The 23,463-nt window shown below is 41.6% G+C and overlaps 1 protein-coding gene across 1 annotated transcript; it reads left to right on the forward strand.

Moving 5' to 3' along the window:
• The first annotated feature begins 928 nt into the window (after nucleotides 1–928).
• Nucleotides 929–17,392, forward strand: LOC115153807 (barrier-to-autointegration factor). The gene is made up of 3 exons (XM_029699400.1): nucleotides 929–1,140; nucleotides 15,235–15,361; nucleotides 16,957–17,392. The coding sequence occupies exons 1-3, from the start codon at nucleotides 1,122–1,124 to the stop codon at nucleotides 17,102–17,104; spliced, it is 294 nt and encodes a 97-aa protein (XP_029555260.1). The 5' UTR covers nucleotides 929–1,121; the 3' UTR covers nucleotides 17,105–17,392.
• The last annotated feature ends 6,071 nt before the right edge of the window (nucleotides 17,393–23,463 follow it).

Raw genomic sequence — 23,463 nt, forward strand, 5'->3', positions numbered from 1 at the left:
TCTGCCATGACCAGCGAAGAGCCCGGATCTCAAACCCATTAAGCACGTCTGGGACCTGTTGGATCGGAGGGTGAGTGCTAGGGCTGGTGTACACTGCAGTACTTAATGCAGCTGGTGGCCACACCAGATACTGACTGTTACTTTTGATTTTGACCCTCCCTTTGTTCAGGGACACATTATTCCATTTCTGTTAGTCACATGTCTGTGGAACTTGTTCAGTTTATGTCTCAGTTGTTGAATCTTGTTATGTTCATACAAATATTTACACATGTTAAGTTTGCTGAAAATGTACGCAGTTGACAGTGAGAGGATGTTTCTTTTTTTGCAGAGTTATATATAGGGAGAGAGAGAGGCCTGTATCACAACCCGCCGGAATTGGGAGTCCCATAGGGAGGCGCACAATTGGCCGGGTTTGGCCCAGCGTAAATAAGAATTTGTTCTTAACTGACTTGCTTAGTTAAATAAAGGTTAAGTAAATAAAAAATTATTAAATAATGTAAATATATCTATATATATCTATATATAGAGAGAGAAGATAAATGAGTCTTGTGTTCTAGCCCAGTTGTTGGTTTTGAATCGTTATTTTGTGGTGTCTTCAACTTTCTCTGTGAAGTTAGTAATAATTCTTCCCTTATCTCTGAGTTACAGTCACCTCACAAGACTCACTAAGAGTAGGCAGATTTAAGACTCAATGTGCAACAGACACACACACACACCACTCTGGTAGATTGTTATAAACACGCAGCATTTGCCCCACCCATCTTCAGGAAATCAAAACTTAACATTTCTCTTAGTTTCTGTTCAGTTTGAATGGAGGAGGTGGAGCTAATGTGTGTTCACTAGGAAACAAAAAGGAAACAAAAAAACAACACGAGGAGAGGGGCCTTCAGAATGAATTTGTCCAATAGAAACTCTTGTTTTTGTTCTATGACGCTTCCTTTGGGAAATGTTTTGCTAGTGTTTGCTACCGTGTTTTGACTACAGTAGACTGCTCTAGCAGACAGAAAAACAGAAGACAGAGAGACACCTCAGCAAGTTATATTGAACTGAACTCTCCATCCATCCAGACAGAAACAGAGAGACACCTCAGAAAGTTATATTGACCATCCTCCACCTGAACCATGTCTGGAAACAAGAAAGGTAAGACTAATGATCTTTTTCCCTTTATTCAGATTACGTCTCACTTTCAGTTATTTTAAAAGGAAATCATCTCCCCAAAATCACTATTTTTTAAAACAAGCCATAGAAAGTTGGTTTCAATTTAAATTTAATACACAAGAAAATTCAGAACAAATAATTCAACAAATATTGTGCTTAAACTCAAAAATACTAAATGATAAATCACAGTATTTCTGGAAAGAATGTTTAAAAAAGGTAAAATCATTATAAATTATATCATAAATACCACTGGTGGAGTTATGTCACACATGCAGCTAACTAAAACGTATGGAAATGTCTGCTCTACTCAAAATTACAACCAACTAATTGCAGCATTACCACAAAAACGGAAGGAACTTGTCTGTTGGCCCTGCATTAAAGACTGTAATTGGTTAAAGAAAATTGTGATAAATAAAAAAGTACACCAGTTTCATTGAAGGAACCAAAAATTGACAGCCGTGCCATACAGATTGCAAAATAGTTGGGAAGAGATTTTTGACGTACCGATTCCATAGTAGTTTATGAACTGATAGTCAAACCGACGCCAGATTCAAAACTTAGAATGTTTTCTTAAAAATTATCATACAACGCTCTTGCAACCAATGTAATGTCATTTATATGGGGGATACAACATTTCCAGCTCTGCAGATTTTGCTGTGAGGAGGCAGAGTCATTAGATAATTTGTTTTGGTATTGTCCATATGTAGCTCGTTTTTGGTCACAGGCCCAGGAATGGCTGAAGAATTGTAATATTTACCTGGAGCTAACCCTGCAGACAGCACTACTGGGTGATCTGAAAAGTCATAGTCAATCGATCGATAATATTATAATTATTTTAGCAAAAATGTTTATCATTAATTTACAATCTGTAGAAACAATGAGAATATAAACTTTTGTGAAACATCACTGCACTGTCGAACAATATATGGCAAATAGAAATCCAATATGGATGGTGTTAAGAGATAGATGGGAGGGGCTGAATGGAAATGGTTAGGACTAAGAACAACTAATAACACCTGATAACTAATATAAAACATACTGGGTCCTTATAATAACAACTAATAACACCTGATAACTAATGTAAAACATACTGGGTCCTTATAATAACAACTAATAACAACAAGATGACTAATGTAAAACATACTGGGTCCTTATAATAACAACTAATAACACCTGATAACTAATGTAAAACATACTGGGTCCTTATAATAACAACTAATAACACCTGATAACTAATGTAAAACATACTGGGTCCTTATAATAACAACTAATAACAACAAGATGACTAATGTAAAACATACTGGGTCCTTATAATAACAACTAATAACAACAAGATAACTAATGTAAAACATACTGGGTCCTTATAATAACAACTAATAACACCTGATAACTAATGTAAAACATACTGGGTCCTTATAATAACAACTAATAACACCTGATAACTAATGTAAAACATACTGGGTCCTTATAATAACAACTAATAACACCTGATAACTAATGTAAAACATACTGGGTCCTTATAATAACAACTAATAACAACAAGATGACTAATGTAAAACATACTGGGTCCGTAAAACATATATAGGTTAAGAACGTATGTGAAAGAGCACAGATGGAGACACGGCAAGTAGAAATCAAACCGGATGGACAACAGAAATATACGGGAGAGGTTGAGGGTGTAGAGGAAGGACAGGAGTAAAAACTAACACAATATAACAGTTGTAAATTAGACTGTTTCCATAAAATGTATATCATATGTGTAAGCTGGAAATACAGGCCTAAGCGTTGTTGTCCACTAGTTTGCTCCAAGTGGGGGAGGGGTGGTAGGGTTGGAGGGTAATACAAATACAATAATAAATAACTAGTTTGCTCCAAGTGGGGAAGGGGTGGTAGGGTTGGAGGGTAATACAAATAAAATAATAAATAACTAGTTTGCTCCAAGTGGGGGAGGGGTGGTAGGGTTGGAGGGTAATACAAATACAATAATAAATAACTAGTTTGCTCCAAGTGGGGAAGGGGTGGTAGGGTTGGAGGGTAATACAAATAAAATAATAAATAACTAGTTTGCTCCAAGTGGGGGAGGGGTGGTAGGGTTGGAGGGTAATACAAATACAATAATAAATAACTAGTTTGCTCCAAGTGGGGGAGGGCTGGTAGGGTTGGAGGGTAATACAAATACAATAATAAATAACTAGTTTGCTCCAAGTGGGGAAGGGGTGGTAGGGTTGGAGGGTAATACAAATACAATAATAAATAACTAGTTTGCTCCAAGTGGGGGAGGGGTGGTAGGGTTGGAGGGTAATACAAATAAAATAATAAATAACTAGTTTGCTCCAAGTGGGGGAGGGGTGGTAGGGTTGGAGGGTAATAAAAATAAAATACAATGAAAATAAAATATATTTTCAGGATGTAGCCTAGTTGTAAAACACTGTCATTATTTGGAAACACTTTATAATAAGTTAACATGTGTAAAGAGTTTATATAACTAACGATTATTGAATAATTTATAATATAATAACTAACGATTATGGAATCATTTATAATAACTAACGGTTATGGAATCATTTATAACAACTAACGGTTATGGAATCATTTATAATAACTAACGGTTATGGAATCATTTATAATAACTAACGGTTATGGAATCATTTATAATATAATAACTAACGGTTATGGAATCATTTATAATATAATAACTAACGGTTATGGAATCATTTATAATATAATAACTAACGGTTATGGAATCATTTATAATATAATAACTAACGGTTATGGAATCATTTATAATATAATAACTAACGGTTATGGAATCATTTATAATAACTAATGGTTATGGAATCATTTATAATATAATAACTAACGGTTATGGAATCATTTATAATATAATAACTAACGGTTATGGAATCATTTATAATATAATAACTAACGGTTATGGAATCATTTATAATATAATAACTAACGGTTATGGAATCATTTATAATATAATAACTAACGGTTATGGAATCATTTATAATATAATAACTAACGGTTATGGAATCATTTATAATAACTAACGGTTATGGAATCATTTATAATAACTAACGGTTATGGAATCATTTATAATATAATAACTAACGGTTATGGAATCATTGATAATAACTAACGGTTATGGAATCATTTATAATAACTAATGGTTATGGAATCATTGATAATAACTAATGGTTATGGAATCATTTATAATATAATAACTAATGGTTATGGAATCATTTATAATATAATAACTAACGGTTATTGAATCATTTATAACAACTAACGGTTATGGAATCATTTATAATATAATAACTAATGGTTATGGAATCATTTATAATAACTAATGGTTATGGAATCATTTATAATATAATAACTAACGGTTATGGAATCATTTATAATAACTAACGGTTATGGAATCATTTATAATATAATAACTAACGGTTATGGAATCATTTATAATATAATAACTAACGGTTATGGAATCATTTATAATAACTAACGGTTATGGAATCATTTATAATATAATAACTAACGGTTATGGAATCATTTATAATATAATAACTAACGGTTATGGAATCATTTATAATATAATAACTAACGGTTATGGAATCATTTATAATAACTAACGGTTATGGAATCATTTATAATATAATAACTTACGGTTATGGAATCATTTATAATAACTAACGGTTATTGAATCATTTATAATAACTAACGGTTATGGAATCATTTATAATATAATAACTAACGGTTATGGAATCATTTATAATATAATAACTAACGGTTATGGAATCATTTATAATATAATAACTAACGGTTATGGAATCATTTATAATATAATAACTAACGGTTATGGAATCATTTATAATAACTAACGGTTATGGAATCATTATAATAACTAACGGTTATGGAATCATTTATAATATAATAACTAACGGTTATGGAATCATTTATAATATAATAACTAACGGTTATGGAATCATTTATAATGTAATAACTAACGGTTATGGAATCATTTATAATATAATAACTAACGGTTATGGAATCATTTATAATAACTAACGGTTATGGAATCATTTATAATATAATAACTAACGGTTATGGAATCATTTATAATAACTAACGGTTATGGAATCTACGGTTATGGAATCATTTATAATAACTAACGGTTATGGAATCATTTAGAATATACTAACGGGTTATGGAATCATTTATAATAACTAACGGTTTATGGAATCATTATATATAATAACTAACGGTTATGGAATTCATTTATAATATAGTGGAGTTGGAATAACTAACGGTTATGGAATCATTTATAATAACTAACGGTTATTGAATCATTATAACAACTAACGGTTATGGAATCATTTATAATATAATAACTAACGGTTATGGAATCATTTATAATAACTAACGGTTATGGAATCATTTATAATATAATAACTAACGGTTATGGAATCATTTATAATATAATAACTAACGGTTATGGAATCATTTATAATATAATAACTAACGGTTATGGAATCATTTATAATAACTAACGGTTATGGAATCATTTATAATAACTAACGGTTATGGAATCATTTATAATAACTAACGGTTATGGAATCATTTATAATATAATAACTAACGGTTATGGAATCATTGATAATAACTAATGGTTATGGAATCATTTATAATAACTAACGGTTATGGAATCATTTATAATAACTAACGGTTATGGAATCATTGATAATAACTAATGGTTATGGAATCATTTATAATATAATAACTAACGGTTATGGAATCATTTATAATAACTAACGGTTATGGAATCATTTATAATATAATAACTAACGGTTATGGAATCATTTATAATAACTAACGGTTATGGAATCATTTATAATATAATAACTAACGGTTATGGAATAATTTATAATATAATAACTAACGGTTATGGAATCATTTATAATATAATAACTAACGGTTATGGAATCATTGATAATATAATAACTAACGGTTATGGAATCATTTATAATATAATAACTAACGGTTATTGAATCATTTATAATGTAATAACTAACAGTTATGGAATCATTTATAAATGCATTGGGAACCATTATAAAAGAGTTATATCGCGTTGGTCAAAATATTGCGATATCTAGTCAGGGCTTGCCAAATAGTGAGCCACAATTTACCTTGTGGTGGATATTTTAATCCATAATGAGGAGAGACAAGGTCAATCACCAATCAGGATATGAACTTTAATGAAAACTTAGCGATAAGGGAGCTGGTCACAATACACACACAAGTGAATAGAGTGAAAGTCCACTGAGTGGAGTGGGCCTCTGCGTTATATACCATCTCAGGATAGGTCAGGATAGGTCAGGATAGGTGCAATCTCAGAGATGATGTGGTTCCAAACACCAAGCCCACACGTCCTGTACCAGCACTTGGTCTCCAGTACAAATAACTTTTTGTTTCGTTCAGTACTAAGAACTTAAAAGGACATTTCTTGTTACTTAGTCTCCACCCTGCTAAAAAAAGGAAGCCAGGGGAAAGAACAATCTCCCCTAAGGACCAAGGAAGGGGTGACTGACTCACAGACATTATGGAGACAAGTAATTGGTTCCCAATTACTCACGCCATCCCTTCACATGGTTTGGAATAGATACAGAAACATGTTCACATATGGGAAACAATGTTCCCTTGTGGCATCCTTTGCTCTATTCTCTTTCTGATATACAACAACAGGGACTGTTTGTTAGACAAGCCTGAATTCTCCCCTCTCTGGGTCCCAGGGCCCCAGGTGACTGAGGCCCAAATGAGGAAGTGCAGCCGCCAACATCAGAGGCTGTAAAACAGTAATTATATTCTGCAAATGAGACGCCTTAATTATGTCAATGTTACTTAGATAATTCTGATTTTCCACCAACAACATTCAGTTAATAACCATTTACAAATGCACTTACTAATAATACTGAACACTGTTGTATCATAATAGAAATTTATTTTCAATGATGGCACAGTTGAACATTTTTATTTTCTCACTTTTGGGCGTGATGCATTGGAGCTGTGTCCCAGAAACAGAAGTGTCTGGTTTTCATGATGTGTTTGGCCAAATGTACTGTCATGACTTCCGCCTAAGTCGGTTCCTCTCCTTGTTGTTCGGTCGGTCTTGTAGCCATCATCAATCCACTTTTCATTTTCCAGTTGTTTTGTCTTGTCTTCTCACACACCTGGTCTCAATTTACCTCATTACATGTTGTGTATTTAACCCTCTATTCCCCCCATGTCTTTGTGCGGAATTGTTTATTGTAAGTGCATGTGCACATTTCCTCTGGTGCGCGACGGGTTTTGTAGTTTCTGGTTAACGGTGGTTTTATGAATAAAACTGCTCCTTTGATTACCAAGTTTTGCTCTCCTGCGCCTGACTTCCCTGCCGCCAGTTACGCACTCCCTTACATGTACATCCTGGACATCCTCCATGTTGTAATGCCCCTCCCTCCATGTTGTAATGCCCCTCCCTCCATGTTGTAGTGCCCCTCCCTCCATGTTGTAATGCCCGTCCCTCCATGTTGTAATGCCCATCCCTCCATGTTGTACTGCCCCTCCCTCCATGTTGTAGTGCCCCTCCCTCCATGTTGTAATGCCCCTCCCTCCATGTTGTATTGCCCCTCCCTCCATGTTGTAGTGCCCCTCCCTCCATGTTGTAGTGCCCCTCCCTCCATGTTGTAGTGCCCCTCCCTCCATGTTGTAATGCCCCTCCCTCCATGTTGTAATGCCCCTCCCTCCATGTTGTAGTGCCCCTCCCTCCACGTTGTAATGCCCCTCCCTCCATGTTGTAGTGCCCCTCCCTCCATGTTGTAGTGCCCCTCCCTCCATGTTGTAATGCCCATCCCTCCATGTTGTAGTGCTCCTCCCTCCAATTTGTAATGCCCCTCCCTCCATGTTGTAATGCCCCTCCCTCCAAGTTGTAGTGCCCCTCCCTCCAAGTTGTAATGCCCCTCCCTCCTTATGTTGTAATGCCCCTCCCTCCATGTTGTAGTGCCCCTCCCTCCATGTGGAAATGCCCCTCCCTCCGTGTTGTAATGCCCCTCCCTCCATGTTGTAGTGCCCCTCCCTCCATGTTGTAATGCCCCTCCCTCCATGTTGTAGTGCCCCTCCCTCCATGTTGTAATGCCCCTCCCTCCATGTTGTAATGCCCCTCCCTCCATGTTGTAGTGCCCCTCCCTCCATGTTGTAATGCCCCTCCCTCCATGTTCTTGTGCCCCTACCTCCATTTTGTAATGCCCCTCCCTCCATGTTGTAGTGCCCCTCCCTCCATGTTCTTGTGCCCCTCCCTCCATTTTGTAATGCCCCTCCCTCCATGTTGTAATGCCCCTCCCTCCATGTTGTACATTTACATTTACATTTACATTTAAGTCATTTAGCAGACGCTCTTATCCAGAGCGACTTACAAATTGGTGCATTCACCTTATGATATCCAGTGGAACAACCACTTTACAATAGTGCATCTAAATCTTTTTTGGGGGGGGGGGTTAGAAGGATTACTTTATCCTATCCCAGGTATTCCTTAAATAGGTGGGGTTTCAGGTGTCTCCGGAAGGTGGTGATTGACTCCGCTGTCCTGGCGTCGTGAGGGAGCTTGTTCCACCATTGGGGTGCCAGAGCAGCGAACAGTTTTGACTGGCTGAGTGGGAACTGTGCTTCCTCAGAGGTAGGGAGGCGAGCAGGCCAGAGGTGGATGAACGCAGTGCCCTTGTTTGGGTGTAGGGCCTGATCAGAGCCTGAAGGTACGGAGGTGCCGTTCCCCTCACAGCTCCGTAGGCAAGCACCATGGACTTGTAGCGGATGCGAGCTTCAACTGGAAGCCAGTGGAGAGAGCGGAGGAGCGGGGTGACGTGAGAGAACTTGGGAAGGTTGAACACCAGACGGGCTGTGGCGTTCTGGATGAGTTGTAGGGGTTTAATGGCACAGGCAGGGAGCTCAGCCAACAGCGAGTTGCAGTAATCCAGACGGGAGATGACAAGTGCCTGGACTAGGACCTGCGCCGCTTCCTGTGTGAGGCAGGGTCGTACTCTGCGAATGTTGTAGAGCATGAACCTACAGGATCGGGTCACCGCCTTGATGTTAGTGGAGAACGACAGGGTGTTGTCCAGGGTCACGCCAAGGTTCTTAGCACTCTGGGAGGAGGACACAAGGGAGTTGTCAACCGTGATGGTGAGATCATGGAACGGGCAGTCCTTCCCCGAGAGGAAGAGCACCTCAGTCTTGCCGAGGTTCAGCTTGAGGTGGTGAGCCGTCATCCACACTGATATGTCTGCCAGACATGCGGAGATGCGATTCGCCACCTGGTTATCAGAAGGGGGAAAGGAGAAGATTAATTGTGTGTTGTCTGCAGAGCAATGATAGGAGAGACCATGTGAGTATATGACCGAGCCAAGTGACTTGGTGTATAGTAAGAATAGGAGAGGGCCTAGAACAGAGCCCTGGGGGACACCAGTGGTGAGAGCACGTGGTGCGGAGACAGATTCTCGCCACGCCACCTGGTAGGAGCGACCTGTCAGGTAGGACGCAATCCAAGCGTGTTGTGCCCCTCCCTCCACGTTGTAGTGCCCCTCCCTCCATGTTGTAGTGCCCCTCCCTCCATGTTGTAATGCCCCTCCCTCCATGTTGTAATGCCCCTCCCTCCATGTTCTAGTGCCCCTCCCTCCATGTTGTAATGCCCTTCCCTCCATGATGTAGTGCCCCTCCCTCCATGTTGTAGTGCCCCTCCCTCCATGTTGTAGTGCCCCTCCCTCCATGTTGTAATGCCCCTCCCTCCATGTTGTATTGCCCCTCCCTCCATGTTGTAATGCCCCTCCCTCCATGTTGTAGTGCCCCTCCCTCCATGTTGTAATGCCCCTCCCTCCTTGTTGTAATGCCCCTCCCTCCTTGTTGTAATACCCCTCCCTCCATGTTGTAGTGCCCCTCCCTCCTTGTTGTAATGCCCCTCCCTCCATGTTGTAATGCCCCTCCCTCCTTGTTGTAATGCCCCTCCCTCCATGTTGTAATACCCCTCCCTCCATGTTGTAATGCCCCTCCCTCCATGTTTTAGTGCCCCTCCCTCCATGTTGTAATGCCCCTCCCTCCATGTTGTAATGCCCCTCCCTCCATGTTGTATTGCCCCTCCCTCCATGTTGTAGTGCCCCTCCCTCCTTGTTGTAGTGCCCCTCCCTCCTTGTTGTAGTGCCCCGCCCTCCTTGTTGTAATGCCCCTCCCTCCATGATGTAGTGCCCCTCCCTCCATGTTGTAATGCCCCTCCCTCCATGTCGTAGTGCCCCTCCCTCCATGTTGTAGTGCCCCTCCCTCCTTGTTGTAGTGCCCCTCCCTCCTTGTTGTAGTGCCCCGCCCTCCTTGTTGTAATGCCCCTCCCTCCATGTTGTAATGCCCCTCCCTCCATGTTGTATTGCCCCTCCCTCCATGTTGTAATGCCCCTCCCTCCATGTTGTAGTGCCCCTCCCTCCTTGTTGTAATGCCCCTCCCTCCATGTTGTAATGCCCCTCCCTCCATGTTGTAATGCCCCTCCCTCCATGTTGTAGTGCCCCTCCCTCCATGTTGTAGTGCCCCTCCCTCCATGTTGTAATGCCCCTCCCTCCTTGTTCTTGTGCCCCTCCCTCCATGTTGTAATGCCCCTCCCTCCATGTTGTAATGCCCCTCCCTCCATGTTGAATTGCCCCTCCCTCCATGTTGTAGTGCCCCTCCCTCCATGTTGTAATGCCCCTCCCTCCTTGTTCTTGTGCCCCTCCCTCCATGTTGTAATGCCCCTCCCTCCATGTTGTAATGCCCCTCCCTCCATGTTGTAGTGTCCCTCCCTCCATGTTCTAGTGCCCCTCCCTCCATGTTGTAGTGCCCCTCCCTCCATGTTGTAATGCCCCTCCCTCCATGTTGTAATGCCCCTCCCTCTATGTTGTAGTGCCCCTCCCTCCATGTTGTTTTGCCCCTCCCTCCATGTTGTTTTGCCCCTCCCTCCATGTTGTTTTCCCCCTCCCTCCATGTTGTTTTGCCCCTCCCTCCATGTTGTAATGCCCATCCCTCTATGTTGTATTGCCCCTCCCTCCATGTTGTAATGCCCCTCCCTCCATGTTGTTTTGCCCCTCCCTCCATGTTGTAATGCCCCTCCCTCCATGTTGTTTTGCCCCTCCCTCCATGTTGTTTTGCCCTGCCCCTCCCTCCATGTTGTTTTGCCCCTCCCTCCATGTTGTTTTGCCCCTCCCTCCATGTTGTTTTGCCTCTCCCTCCATGTTGTAATGCCCCTCCCTCCATGTTGTTTTGCCCCTCCCTCCATGTTGTTTGCCCCTCCCTCCATGTTGTTTTGCCCCTCCCTCCATGTTGTTTTGCCCCTCCCTCCATGTTGTTTTGCCCCTCCCTCCATGTTGTTTTGCCCCTCCCTCCATGTTGTTTTGCCCCTCCCTCCATGTTGTTTTGCCCCTCCCTCTATGTTGTAGTGTCTTTCCCTACTTGTTTTATTGCTCCTCCTGTAAAATAATTTCCAGTCGTCTGGTGATTTTCTGTACCTGTACTTATCTCTTTGAAGCAGAAAGATTAATCGATATGAGTTTAATTATTAGACATGTGTAATCAGAACGAAGGCTGAGCCCATTTCAGTGTACAAAGCTGGATCAACATCGAGTCAACTATTAGACATGTCAAAACAGAATGTAAGCAGAATCTGTGTAGATGGGGCAAGTTAGACCAACAAGGTGTGACTGGTCTGGGCCATATCTGATCTTGTGAAGGCTACTGGACATGCACATTTGTTAATCATGCATACAGTGAGGGGAAAAAAGTATTTGATCCCCTGCTGATTTTGTACGTTTGCCCACTGAAAAGAAATTATCAGTCTATAATTTTAATGGTAGGTTTATTTGAACAGTGAAAGACAGAATAACAACAAAAAAATCCAGAAAAACGTATGTCAAAAATGTTAGAAATTGATTTGCATTTCATTGAGGAAAATAAGTATTTGACCCCCTCTCAATCAGAAAGATTTCTGGCTCCCAGGTGTCTTTTATACAGGTAATGAGCTGAGATTAGGAGCACACTCTTAAAGGGAGTGCTCCTAATCTCAGTTTGTCACCTGTATAAAAGACACCTGTCCACAGAAGCAATCAATCAATCAGATTCCAAACTCTCCACCATGGCCAAGACCTAAGAGCTCTCCAAGGATGTCAGGGACAAGATTGTAGACCTACACAAGGCTGGAATGGGCTACAAGACCATCGCCAAGCAGCTTGGTGAGAAGGTGACAACAGTTGGTGCGATTATTCGCAAATGGAAGAAACACAAAAGAACTGTCAATCTCCTTCGGCCTGAGGCTCCATGCAAGATCTCACCTCGTGGAGTTGCAATGATCATGAGAACGGTGAGGAATCAGCCCAGAACTACACGGGAGGATCTTGTCAATGATCTCAAGGCAGCTGGGACCATTGTCACCAAGAAAACAATTGGTAACACACTATGCTGTGAAGGACTGAAATCCTGCAGCGCCCGCAAGGTCCCCCTGCTCAAGAAAGCACATATACATGCCCGTCTGAAGTTTGCCAATGAACATCTGAATGATTCAGAGGACAACTGGGTGAAAGTGTTGTGGTCAGATGAGACCAAAATGGAGCTCTTTGACATCAACTCAACTCGCCGTGTTTGGAAGAGGAGGAATGTTGCCTATGACCCAAAGAACACAATCTCCAACGTCAAACATGGAGGTGGAAACATTATGCTGTGGGGGTGTTTTTCTGCTAAGGGGACAGGACAACTTCACAGCATCAAAGGGACGATGGACGGGGCCACGTACCGTCAAATCTTGGGTGAGAACCTCCTTCCCTCAGCCGGGGCATTGAAAATGGGTCGTGGATGGGTATTCCAGCATGACAATGACCCAAAACACACTGCCAAGGCAACAAATGAGTGGCTCAAGAAGAAGCACATTAAGGTCCTGGAGTGGCCTAGCCAGTCTCCAGACTTTAATCCCATAGAAAATCTGTGGAGGGAGCTCAAGGTTCGAGTTGACAAACGTCAGCCTCGAAACCTTAATGACTTGGAGAAGATCTGCAAAGAGGAGTGGGACAAAATCCCTCTTGAGATGTGTGCAAACCTGGTGGCCAACTACAAGAAACGTCTGACCTCTGTGATTGCCAACAAGGGTTTTGCCACCAAGTACTAAGTCATGTTTTGCAGAGGGATCAAATACTTATTTCCCTCATTAAAATGCAAATCAATTTTTAACATTTTTGACATGCGTTTTTCTGGATTTTTTGTTGTTGTTATTCTGTCTCTCATTGTTCAAATAAACCTACCATTAAAATTATAGACTGATAATTTCTTTGTCAGTGGGCAAACGTACAAAATCAGCACGGGATCAAATACTTTTTTCCCTAACTGTAATTGGCCTGAACTTGTGAAGACCTTTGGACAGAAACATTAGCTAATCAGTAACAGGCACCAGTAGGAGTATGCATGTCACACCACCAATAGAATCAATGCCCCAATGTCTGAGCCAATTAGATGGTGGAAACTAAGTAAGACAGCAAGATTCATAAAGTGAAGTGGCGATGTTATGTAAGGGTAAAACTGTATAAAAGCTAAGTACTAAGAATGGAGAGTAAGTTCTTCCATGGAATTGCTCGGCTTTGTTACTCTCTGTAATAAAGTCGATTTGAATTCACAAGCTCCGGTATCTGAGAGATATTTGAATTCAATATTTCCACGACACTCCCTCCATGTTGTAATGCTACTTCCTGCAAGTTGTAATGCCCCTCCCTCCTTGTTGTAGTACCCCTTCCTCCATTTTGTAATGCCCCTCCCTCCATGTTGTATTGCCCCTCCCTCCATGTTGTAGTGCCCCTCCCTCCATGTTGTAGTGCCCCTCCCTCCATGTTGTAATGCCCCTCCCTCCATGTTGTAGTGCCCCTCCCTCCATGTTGTAGTGCCCCTCCCTCCATGTTGTAGTGACCCTCCCTCCATGTTGTAATGCCCCTCCCGCCATGTTGTATTGCCCCTCCCTCCATGTTGTAGTGCCCCTCCCTCCATGTTGTAGTGCCCCTCCCTCCATGTTGTACTGCCCCTCCCTCCATGTTGTAATGCCCCTCCCTCCATGTTGTAATGCCCCTCCCTCCATGTTGTAGTGCCCCTCCCTCCATGTTGTAATGCCCCTCCCTCCATGTTGTAATGCCCCTCCCTCCATGTTGTAATGCCCCTCCCTCCATGTTGTAGTGCCCCTCCCTCCATGTTGTAGTGCCCCTCCCTCCATGTTGTACTGCCCCTCCCTCCATGTTGTAATGTCCCTCCCTCCATGTTCTAGTGCCCCTCCCTCCATGTTGTAGTGCCCCTCCCTCCATGTTGTAATGCCCCTCCCTCCATGTTGTAATGCCCCTCCCTCCATGATGTAGTGCCCCTCCCTCCATGTTGTAATGCCCCTCCCTCCATGTTGTAGTGCCCCTCCCTCCATGTTGTAGTGCCCCTCCCTCCATGTTGTACTGCCCCTCCCTCCATGTTGTAATGCCCCTCCCTCCATGTTCTAGTGCCCCTCCCTCCATGTTGTAGTGCCCCTCCCTCTATGTTGTAATGCCCCTCCCTCCATGTTGTAATGCCCCTCCCTCCATGTTGTAGTGCCCCTCCCTCCATGTTGTAATGCCCCTCCCTCCATGTTGTAATGCCCCTCTCTCCATGTTGTAATGCCCCTCCCTCCATGTTGTAGTGCCCCTCCCTCCATGTTGTAGTGCCCCTCCCTCCATGTTGTACTGCCCCTCCCTTTATGTCCCAAGCTGTTGTAGTTTCACTTCCTCCCAGATCTGTTTGTGCTGTATTTTCACCTCAAGGAGTATAACTCTGTTGGGATTAGGATAGTTCCTAATCTCAGTTATCCTAAAATTGAAGTATTTATGTCGTGTGGCCATGAGAGATTAGGGTAGTTCCTGTTTCCTGGTTCCTGATTCCCCTCCTAGAGAAATGTAATCTGAGGTTCTACCTAAACTGACCCACTGATAAGACACAGTCATAAATACACACATCTCATTGTCATATTGTTCCTCCATGTCCCTACAGGATACTCCACCACCTCTCAGAAGCACCGTAACTTTGTCTCTGAGCCGATGGGGAACCGGTCTGTGAGGGACGTACCTGGGATCGGACCTGTACAGGGCCGCAGACTAGAGGAGAAGGGCATTAACAGGCAAGTGCACTACATAGGAATACAGTGCCATTACCAGGTCGGTGCACTACATAGGAATACAGTGCCATTACCAGGTAGGTGCACTACATAGGAATACAGTGCCATTACCAGGTAGGTGCACTACATAGGAATACAGTGCCATTACCAGGTCGGTGCACTACATAGGAATACAGTGCCATTACCAGGTCGGTGCACTACATAGGAATACAGTGCCATTACCAGGTAGGTGCACTACATAGGAATACAGTGCCATTACCAGGTAGGTGCACTACATAGGAATACAGTGCCATTACGGTGCCATTACAAGGCACTACATATAACGGGCCGCCCCAAACTATTGCGAGTAGACAACAACACATCCACCATGCTGACCCTCAACATGAGGATCCCTCAGGGGTGAGTGCTTAGTCCCCTCCTGTACTCACTGTTGACACACGACTCCAACACCATCATTAAGTTTGTTGACGAGACAACGGTGGGAGGCCTAATCACCAACGATGATGAGACAGCCTATAAGGAGGAGGTCAGAGACCTGGCAGTGTGGTGCCAGGACAACAAACTCTCCCTCAACGTGAGCAAGACAAAGGAGCTGATCATGGACTACAGGAAACAGAGGGACGAGCATACACTTATTCACATCGACGGGGCTGTAGTGGAGCGGGTCGAAAGTTTCAAGTTCCTTGGTGTCCACATCACTTAGTATCTTTCATGGTCCAAACACACCAATACAGTCATAACGAGGGCATGACAATGCCTCTTCCCCTTCAGGAGGCTGAAAAGATTTGGCATGGGCAATCAGATCCTCAAAAAGTTCTACAGCATCTTCACTGGCTGCATCACCTCTTGTTACTGCAACGGCTTGGCATCCGACCGCAAGGTGCTACAGGGGGTTGTGCGAACGGCCCAGTACATCACTGGGGCCAACCTCCCTGCCATCCAGGACGTTTATACCAGGCGGTGTCAGAGGAAGGCCCTAAAAGTTGTCACAGACTCCAACCACGCAAGTCATAGACTGTTCTCTCTGCTACCGCACGGCAAGCGGTACCGATACACCAAGTCTGTAACCAACAGGACAGCTTCTATTCCAAATCCATACGACTGCTAAATAGTTAGTTAAATAGTTAACCAAATATCTACCAGGACTCTCTGCGTTGAACCTTTTTGCATTAACTTTTTTGACTCATCTCATACGCTGCTGTTACTGTCTATTATCTATCCTGTTGTCTAGTCACTTTACCCCTACCTATATGTACATATCTACCTCAATTACCTCGTACCCCTTCACTTCGACTCTGTGCTTTTATCCTGTGTATAAAGCCAAGTTATTGTTACTCATTGTGTATTTATTAATACTTTAATTATTACGGGTTATTACTTTTCTATTATTTCTCTATTTTCTCTGCATTGTTTGGAAAGGCCTGTAAGTAAGTTTTTCACTGTTAGTCTACATCTGTTGTTTAGGAAGCATGTGACATACACATGTTGATTTCATCAACCAGAAGTTAAAGCTGTTTAAAATTAGTTTAGAAAATGTAGAACATTCTGGGAACTTTACCAGAACTTAACAGTAAATTACCCAGTTTTGTCTCTACCAGGGCTGACCAGATGTTGGGCCAGTACCTGGTGAGTGGTCGGGACCAGAGCAAGTTCCAAGGCTATCTGAAAAATACCACAGGGGCCAACGCCAAGCAACAAAGTGACGCCTACAATGGAATGAGAGAGTGGACCAACAACAATATGTAGAGGAGAGCATTCACTCACTATCTCTGCTCCTTTCTGCTTGTCTACTCCCTAACTAGGACTCTTCAGACCTACCTAGGTCAACTTTCATCTAAAGCACAACAGCTGATGGACGTAATGTATTGATAAGTAATATTGAGTAATCATAAAGTTGATAGTTGTTTATAAGACACTGTACTTCCTTCTGTTCTTCTTGTCATGTTCTTCAACTGAGACCCTGGGCCCTGTCCCCAGGTTAAAGTGATATTTTTGGATGCATTCTGTTTTGGAATAAATCTGGAATTAACTTTTTGTTGTTGTTCTGCTGTATTCTTAATGGCTGTAATTGTCTAAAGAGTCAACATATTATTACTCCTGGTGGAGTAGCAAGGTATTCTCTTATTAACTTCAATCTTAAAGGTCCAATGAAGACATTTGATTTTTTCTTATATCAATATCAAATCATTTCTGGGTAACAATTAAGTACCTTACTGTGATTGTTTTCAATTAAAAAAGAAGAAAAACAAATGAGATTTCTCAAGCAAGACTGTCTGATAGTGGTCTGAGAGAGGGGCCTAATTGGAGGAGCCTAATGGGAGGGATGTGCAACCTGAAAACTAGCTGCTATTGGCAGAGAGGAGAGAGGAGGGCAAACTCTCGCTACTGGTCAATTAACTATTGGTGATGTCACCAGGCAATCATGCTGACATTTCAGGCAGTCTTTTCAGACAGCTCTTACACTAAAAGGGCATTATCATAATGTTCACAATGTCACAGTATTATTCCAACATCATAGTGTGGAAATATACCGGTAACTGCCAGAATAAAGGAAACACCAGCAAAGAGTCTTAATAATAATAACTTTATTTGTTTAGCTCTTTTCAATACTATTAACAAAGTGCTTCACGTCATAAAATAATGAAATAAAATATAGCCACGAGCTATACAGGGTTCACAGGATGACAGAAAGGACACAAGGTCAGATGGGTAACTAAACACGCACTCCATCATGATGGGTAACTAAACACGCACTCCATCATGATGGGTAACTAAACACGCACTCCATCATGATGGGTAACTAAACACGCACTCCATCATGATGGGTAACTAAACAAGCACTCCATCATGATGGGTAACTAAACAAGCACTCCATCATGATGGGTAACTAAACACGCACTCCATCATGATGGGTAACTAAACAAGCACTCCATCATGATGGGTAACTAAACAAGCACTCCATCATGTAGAAACTATCTTCCTGTACGTGCTGTCGTGTCTTGACTATAATTAATGTGTTTGACTGTTAAGTTTCAGAGTTTCTAACCATTTCGTACCTTTCAGCTGACGCTGTCAGTCCCGCCGGTCTAATATAAATTTCATTAGGAGTCCTTGGAGGGTGGGTCCATCCCGTTGCTTACTGACTTTCAACTTTCAAACAATTCTCATTTAGAAGGCTAACATCATATTTCATCTTTTCACAAATAGAATCATATAAGTTCCACAACATTTAGATGTAAATCTGACAACTGGGAAATATACACATTCAGAGATACAGTTATGTTGTTAAACTGTCCTTAACGAGATCCCAAATCAATAACTGATCAGACATAATTGTTCTTTAAGTACCCATGGACACTTCCAACTGTTTGGATTACAGAAATATTGTTTCATTATCCAACCTTGAATGTCACAGTACTAGAAAATATATCTCTGTTGTAACAAAGGGATTATTATATATTTCTATTTTTTCTATTTATTGAATATTCGAAACATACAAGCCGCTCAACAACTACATCACACCAGTCATCCAACAGACTCCCATTCAGAGCGACACACAGAAGCATCCAGGGTCAATGCCCTGCTCAAGGGCATGTTGACCGATCTACCACCAGGCCAAAAAATGTGAACCCTGAACCCTCCAAGATCTCCCCACAGTTCCCCAATAGCTGTCCCTCTACCATTCGAGACCCCTCCCACAGTCCCCCCCGGAAGAAAAATAAAAAATACAATTAATTCCATTCCCCACCCCCAAGAACCCCCCCAATGCACCAACAACCAAGAGAATGAACTAAAGAGAAAAAGGAAAAGACAGAAGAAAACAGAAAACAACAATGCAAAAAATAAAACAAAATAATACATTTAAAACAAAGGACATCAAGGACAACTGAAATCATAACAGCAATGCCTACTGTATATATTTGTGTGCATGTCTGGCACTATTGCATGTATGTGTGTGTTCTTGTATGTGTTTATTTGAATGAGAGTGTGTGTATATGCATGTGTACAAACACCTGCACGGCATCAGCCTCAGGCAAACCGGCAGTAGTTGTAAAAACACTGACACTTAGTGTCATTCAAATGTACTTTTTATTATGTTTTTTTTATTTTTTTTATTTTTACTTTTATCTTTGACCATCATTTTCTCTCTCACACAGCAACTCCACTCCCACCTGTCTGCAATTCCACATACCAACCCTCAGCTTCCCTCAGCCCATCCCATCTATCTCTGCTGGCCACCCACTTCGGGTTTCTACGCAACACATATCTTTCAACTATGCTGTAATGTTTAACGTACAATTTCAACGTATCTAATCGAATAGAATCCACAGATTGCGAGTTGAAGATAAGTACTTTTACGAAGAGTATTAGTATATTAGTAATTGACTGACCCGGTCTCTCCAGATCTCCTAACAGTACTATTTCTAGGGTCAATTTTAGATCAATGCTTTGCCTTTTCAGCCATTCCTGAACCTGAGACCAGAAACAGTCTACCTGAGGGCAATACCAAAATAAATGGTCTATTGATTCTGTATCCTCACAACAAACAAAATCTGCAGAGCTTTAATGATTTTATGCCCCAAATATTCAACATTTTGTTGGTGGCAAGAATTCTATATAATAATGTTAGCTGAAAAGCACGAAGTCTTGAATCTTGCGTTGTTTTATATATCAACTCATGGAATCGGTAAGTCAAAAATCTCTTCCCAACTATTGTGCAATCTGTATGACACAGTTGTCAACATCCTGGTCCTCAAATGAAACTGGCATACTTCTCCTATTTATGCTATTTTTATTCCTCTGCCAGTTTCGATCCTTTATATTGGCAGACAGACAGTAGTTGTCATATATTATCTCCAATGTACTGTCCATGTAAAAAACCTGTCTGATTATGATGAACAATACCTGGCAAAACCCTTATAATTCAGAGTGCTATGCATTTTGCTAGTATTTTTGCATCACAACATTGAAGTGCAAGGGGCCTCCAGTTTTTTAGATAGACTGGGTCTTTATATTTGCCGTCTGGGTCTTGTTTTAATAATAGAGAAATCAGACCTTCCTGCTGAGTACTTGACAGACTACCATTTCTATAGTAGTTAAAACAATCTAACAATGGAGCTTTTAGTATATAAAAAAATACTTGATATACCTCTACCGGTATGCCATCAAGCCCTGGGGTTTTTCCCAGACTGAAAGGATTTAATAGCCTCAAAAAGTTCTTACTCTGTAATTTGGCCTTCTCACTGATCTTTCTGTACATTTGTTAATTTTCCGTTTTTTATATTATTTGGAAAGAATTCATTAATCTTCATTCAGTGTGAGAGGATGAGACGGAAAAGAGAACATCTGCCTAAAATAATTAGCTTCCTCTTTTAAAATATCATTCGGAGAATCATAGATGAGTCCATCTTCAGTAACGAGTTTCTGCAAATCATTTTTGTTAGCGTTCCTGTATTGGAGATTCAGGATGAATTTTGTGCATTTTTCTCCATATTCCATCCAGTTTTCTATATTTTTGTAATAGATTACATTAGATCGTTCTTGAATAAGCTCCTCAAGTTCTTTTTGTTTTTCCTCTAACTTATTTTGTATCTCTGTAGTATCGTTTTTATTGCTATTTACCTGTACTATTAGTTCATGGATTTCCCTTGTTATTCTTGTCTCTTTAGCCAGAAACTGCTTTTTTATTATTGATGAATATTGAATTGAATGACCCCTGAAGGTACATTTAAAGGTATCCCAAACAATAAGGGGATTTGCAGAACCTATATTATACTGGAAAAATTCAGTTATAAAATATTTTGTCTTAGTTAAAAAAGAAGTTGTCCTCCAGTAAACTTTGATTACATTTTCAATATCCCCATCCACGTGGAAAATCAATAAGAGTTATGTGAATGCCAATTAGACGATGATCCGATTGCATTCTGTCTCCTATTAAAACTTTTTTAACCTTTGATGCAAGAGAGAAAGAGACAAGAAAGTAGTCAAGACGACTAGCTTGATTAAGTCTCCTCCATGTATATCTCACTAGGTCGGGGTTTTTTAGTCTCCAAATATCCACTATTTCTAATGTGTCCATAATATGTGTGATTTCCTTAAGAGCACGGTGATGATAGTACGTAGAGTGATTACCTTTACGGTCCATTGAGGTACTTAACACTGTGTTATAGTCTCCTACCATAATGATTAGATCATTTGTTACCTGTAAGTTCAATAAATTGCTATAAATGTTTTCGAAGAAGTGTGGATCATCCTGATTTGGACCATACAGATTAATGAGCCAAATATCTTTTTTAATTTTTTTTTATTTTGTGAGGTGGTCAGATCTTTCCAATGATGGAGTATGTTGTTCCTCCATAGCGTAAAGCTGTTGGTAAACTTCGATTTCCCTCAGGATCTCCTTAGTATCCAGATTGGCTCTTAACTGCAACCAGTTGTTTTACGAAAAGATAACAATGAGTCTTTCCTGTACAGCCAGCTAAGCACTCTGGGAATCCACACAACAACAAAAAAGGAAAACAAATTTTCAGTCCCAGACGTAAAGGCTAACCGCGTCATGGAATCCTTAGCAACAAAACTTTAGTTCCGATTAAAACCGATTTAATGACAATGTTTTAATATAAACAACAAACCGAGTGTAGACAGTACAATGTTCTGTTGCGCGCTCTGATGACGTATCTGATGGCGTATCTGGGGAAGGCCTGAAGATGATTGAACAAAGGGATTTTTTTACTTCCATTTCTGAAAGAGTGGGAGAGAGAGAGAGTTCCTGCATGTATTTACGTCCGTCATAAAACAGCCAACTTCACCCCTCTCCCCCTCTGCAGGAGAGAGAGAGTTCCTGCAGACATTTACGACCGTCATAAAATAGCCAACGTCACCCCTCTCCCCCTCTGCAGGAGAGAGAGAGTTCCTGCAGGTATTTACGACCGTCATAAAATGGCCAACGTCACCACCCCCTTCCCCTCTGCAGGAGAGAGAGGGCGCTGTAGAGCGGACACACTGTAACCTGATCCTTCAGATCTTCACAGAAGAGTCATGACAGTGCAATCATGAGTCTAAATACAAAATCATGACTGAATCTAACGTATTGTCCATGAGGAGAAGATGATTGCAGATGATTCTGAGCATTAGTTTTAGATATGCAAAGAATTAGTTTTAATAGTTTCCTTGCTGTTTGAGATATCAATACCCAATTCAGTGAGTTTCATCTTAAGGATGCCCATGATAGAGATGACAATTTTCAAGGTCACTGTGAAGTGGATTTGCAGTGGTTTAAATTGACACATGAAATCAGATTTGAGATTTGTCAATAAATGATTGTTTTACCAATCCCTTAGCTTTTCTCTAACTAAGTTAAGTGGTGTCATGGGCTTATAAATACATATCTGATGCCATTTGGTTTTACAGTGTGTGTCTACTGGCATAGTGTGGCATCAACTTTCTGTACTCTTTAGGGACTATTGTGATGACCCAAAGACCACATTTGGAATGAATCTGACTTTTAGTCCATGAGAAGAAGAGGTTCATGGGTTGGTGGCTAGGGAAGGGGGGTTGGTGGCTAGGGAAGGGGGATTGGTGGCTAGGGGAAGGGGGGTTGGTGGCTAGGGAAGGGGGTTTGGTGGCTAGGGAAGGGGGATTGGTGACTAGGGGAAGGGGGGTTGGTGGCTAGGGAAGGGGGTTTGGTGACTAGGGGAAGGGGGGTTGGTGGCTAGGGAAGGGGGTTTGGTGACTAGGGGAAGGGGGGTTGGTGGCTAGGGAAGGGGGTTTGGTGACTAGGGAAGGGGGGTTGGTGACTAGGGGAAGGGGGGTTGGTGGCTAGGGAAGGGGGGTTGGTGGCTAGGGTAGGGGGTTTGGTGACTAGGGAAGGGGGGTTGGTGACTAGGGGAAGGGGGGTTGGTGGCTAGGGAAGGGGGTTTGGTGACTAGGGAAGGGGGGTTGGTGACTAGGGGAAGGGGGGTTGGTGGCTAGGGAAGGGGGGTTGGTGGCTAGGGAAGGGGGTTTGGTGGCTAGGGAAGGGGGGTTGGTGACTAGGGAAGGAGGTTGGTGGCTAGGGAAGGAGGTTGGTGGCTAGGGAAGGAGGTTGGTGGCTAGGGAAGGGCGGT

This window comes from Salmo trutta, chromosome 19, assembly GCF_901001165.1.
Source record: "Salmo trutta chromosome 19, fSalTru1.1, whole genome shotgun sequence".
NCBI lineage: Eukaryota > Metazoa > Chordata > Actinopteri > Salmoniformes > Salmonidae > Salmo > Salmo trutta.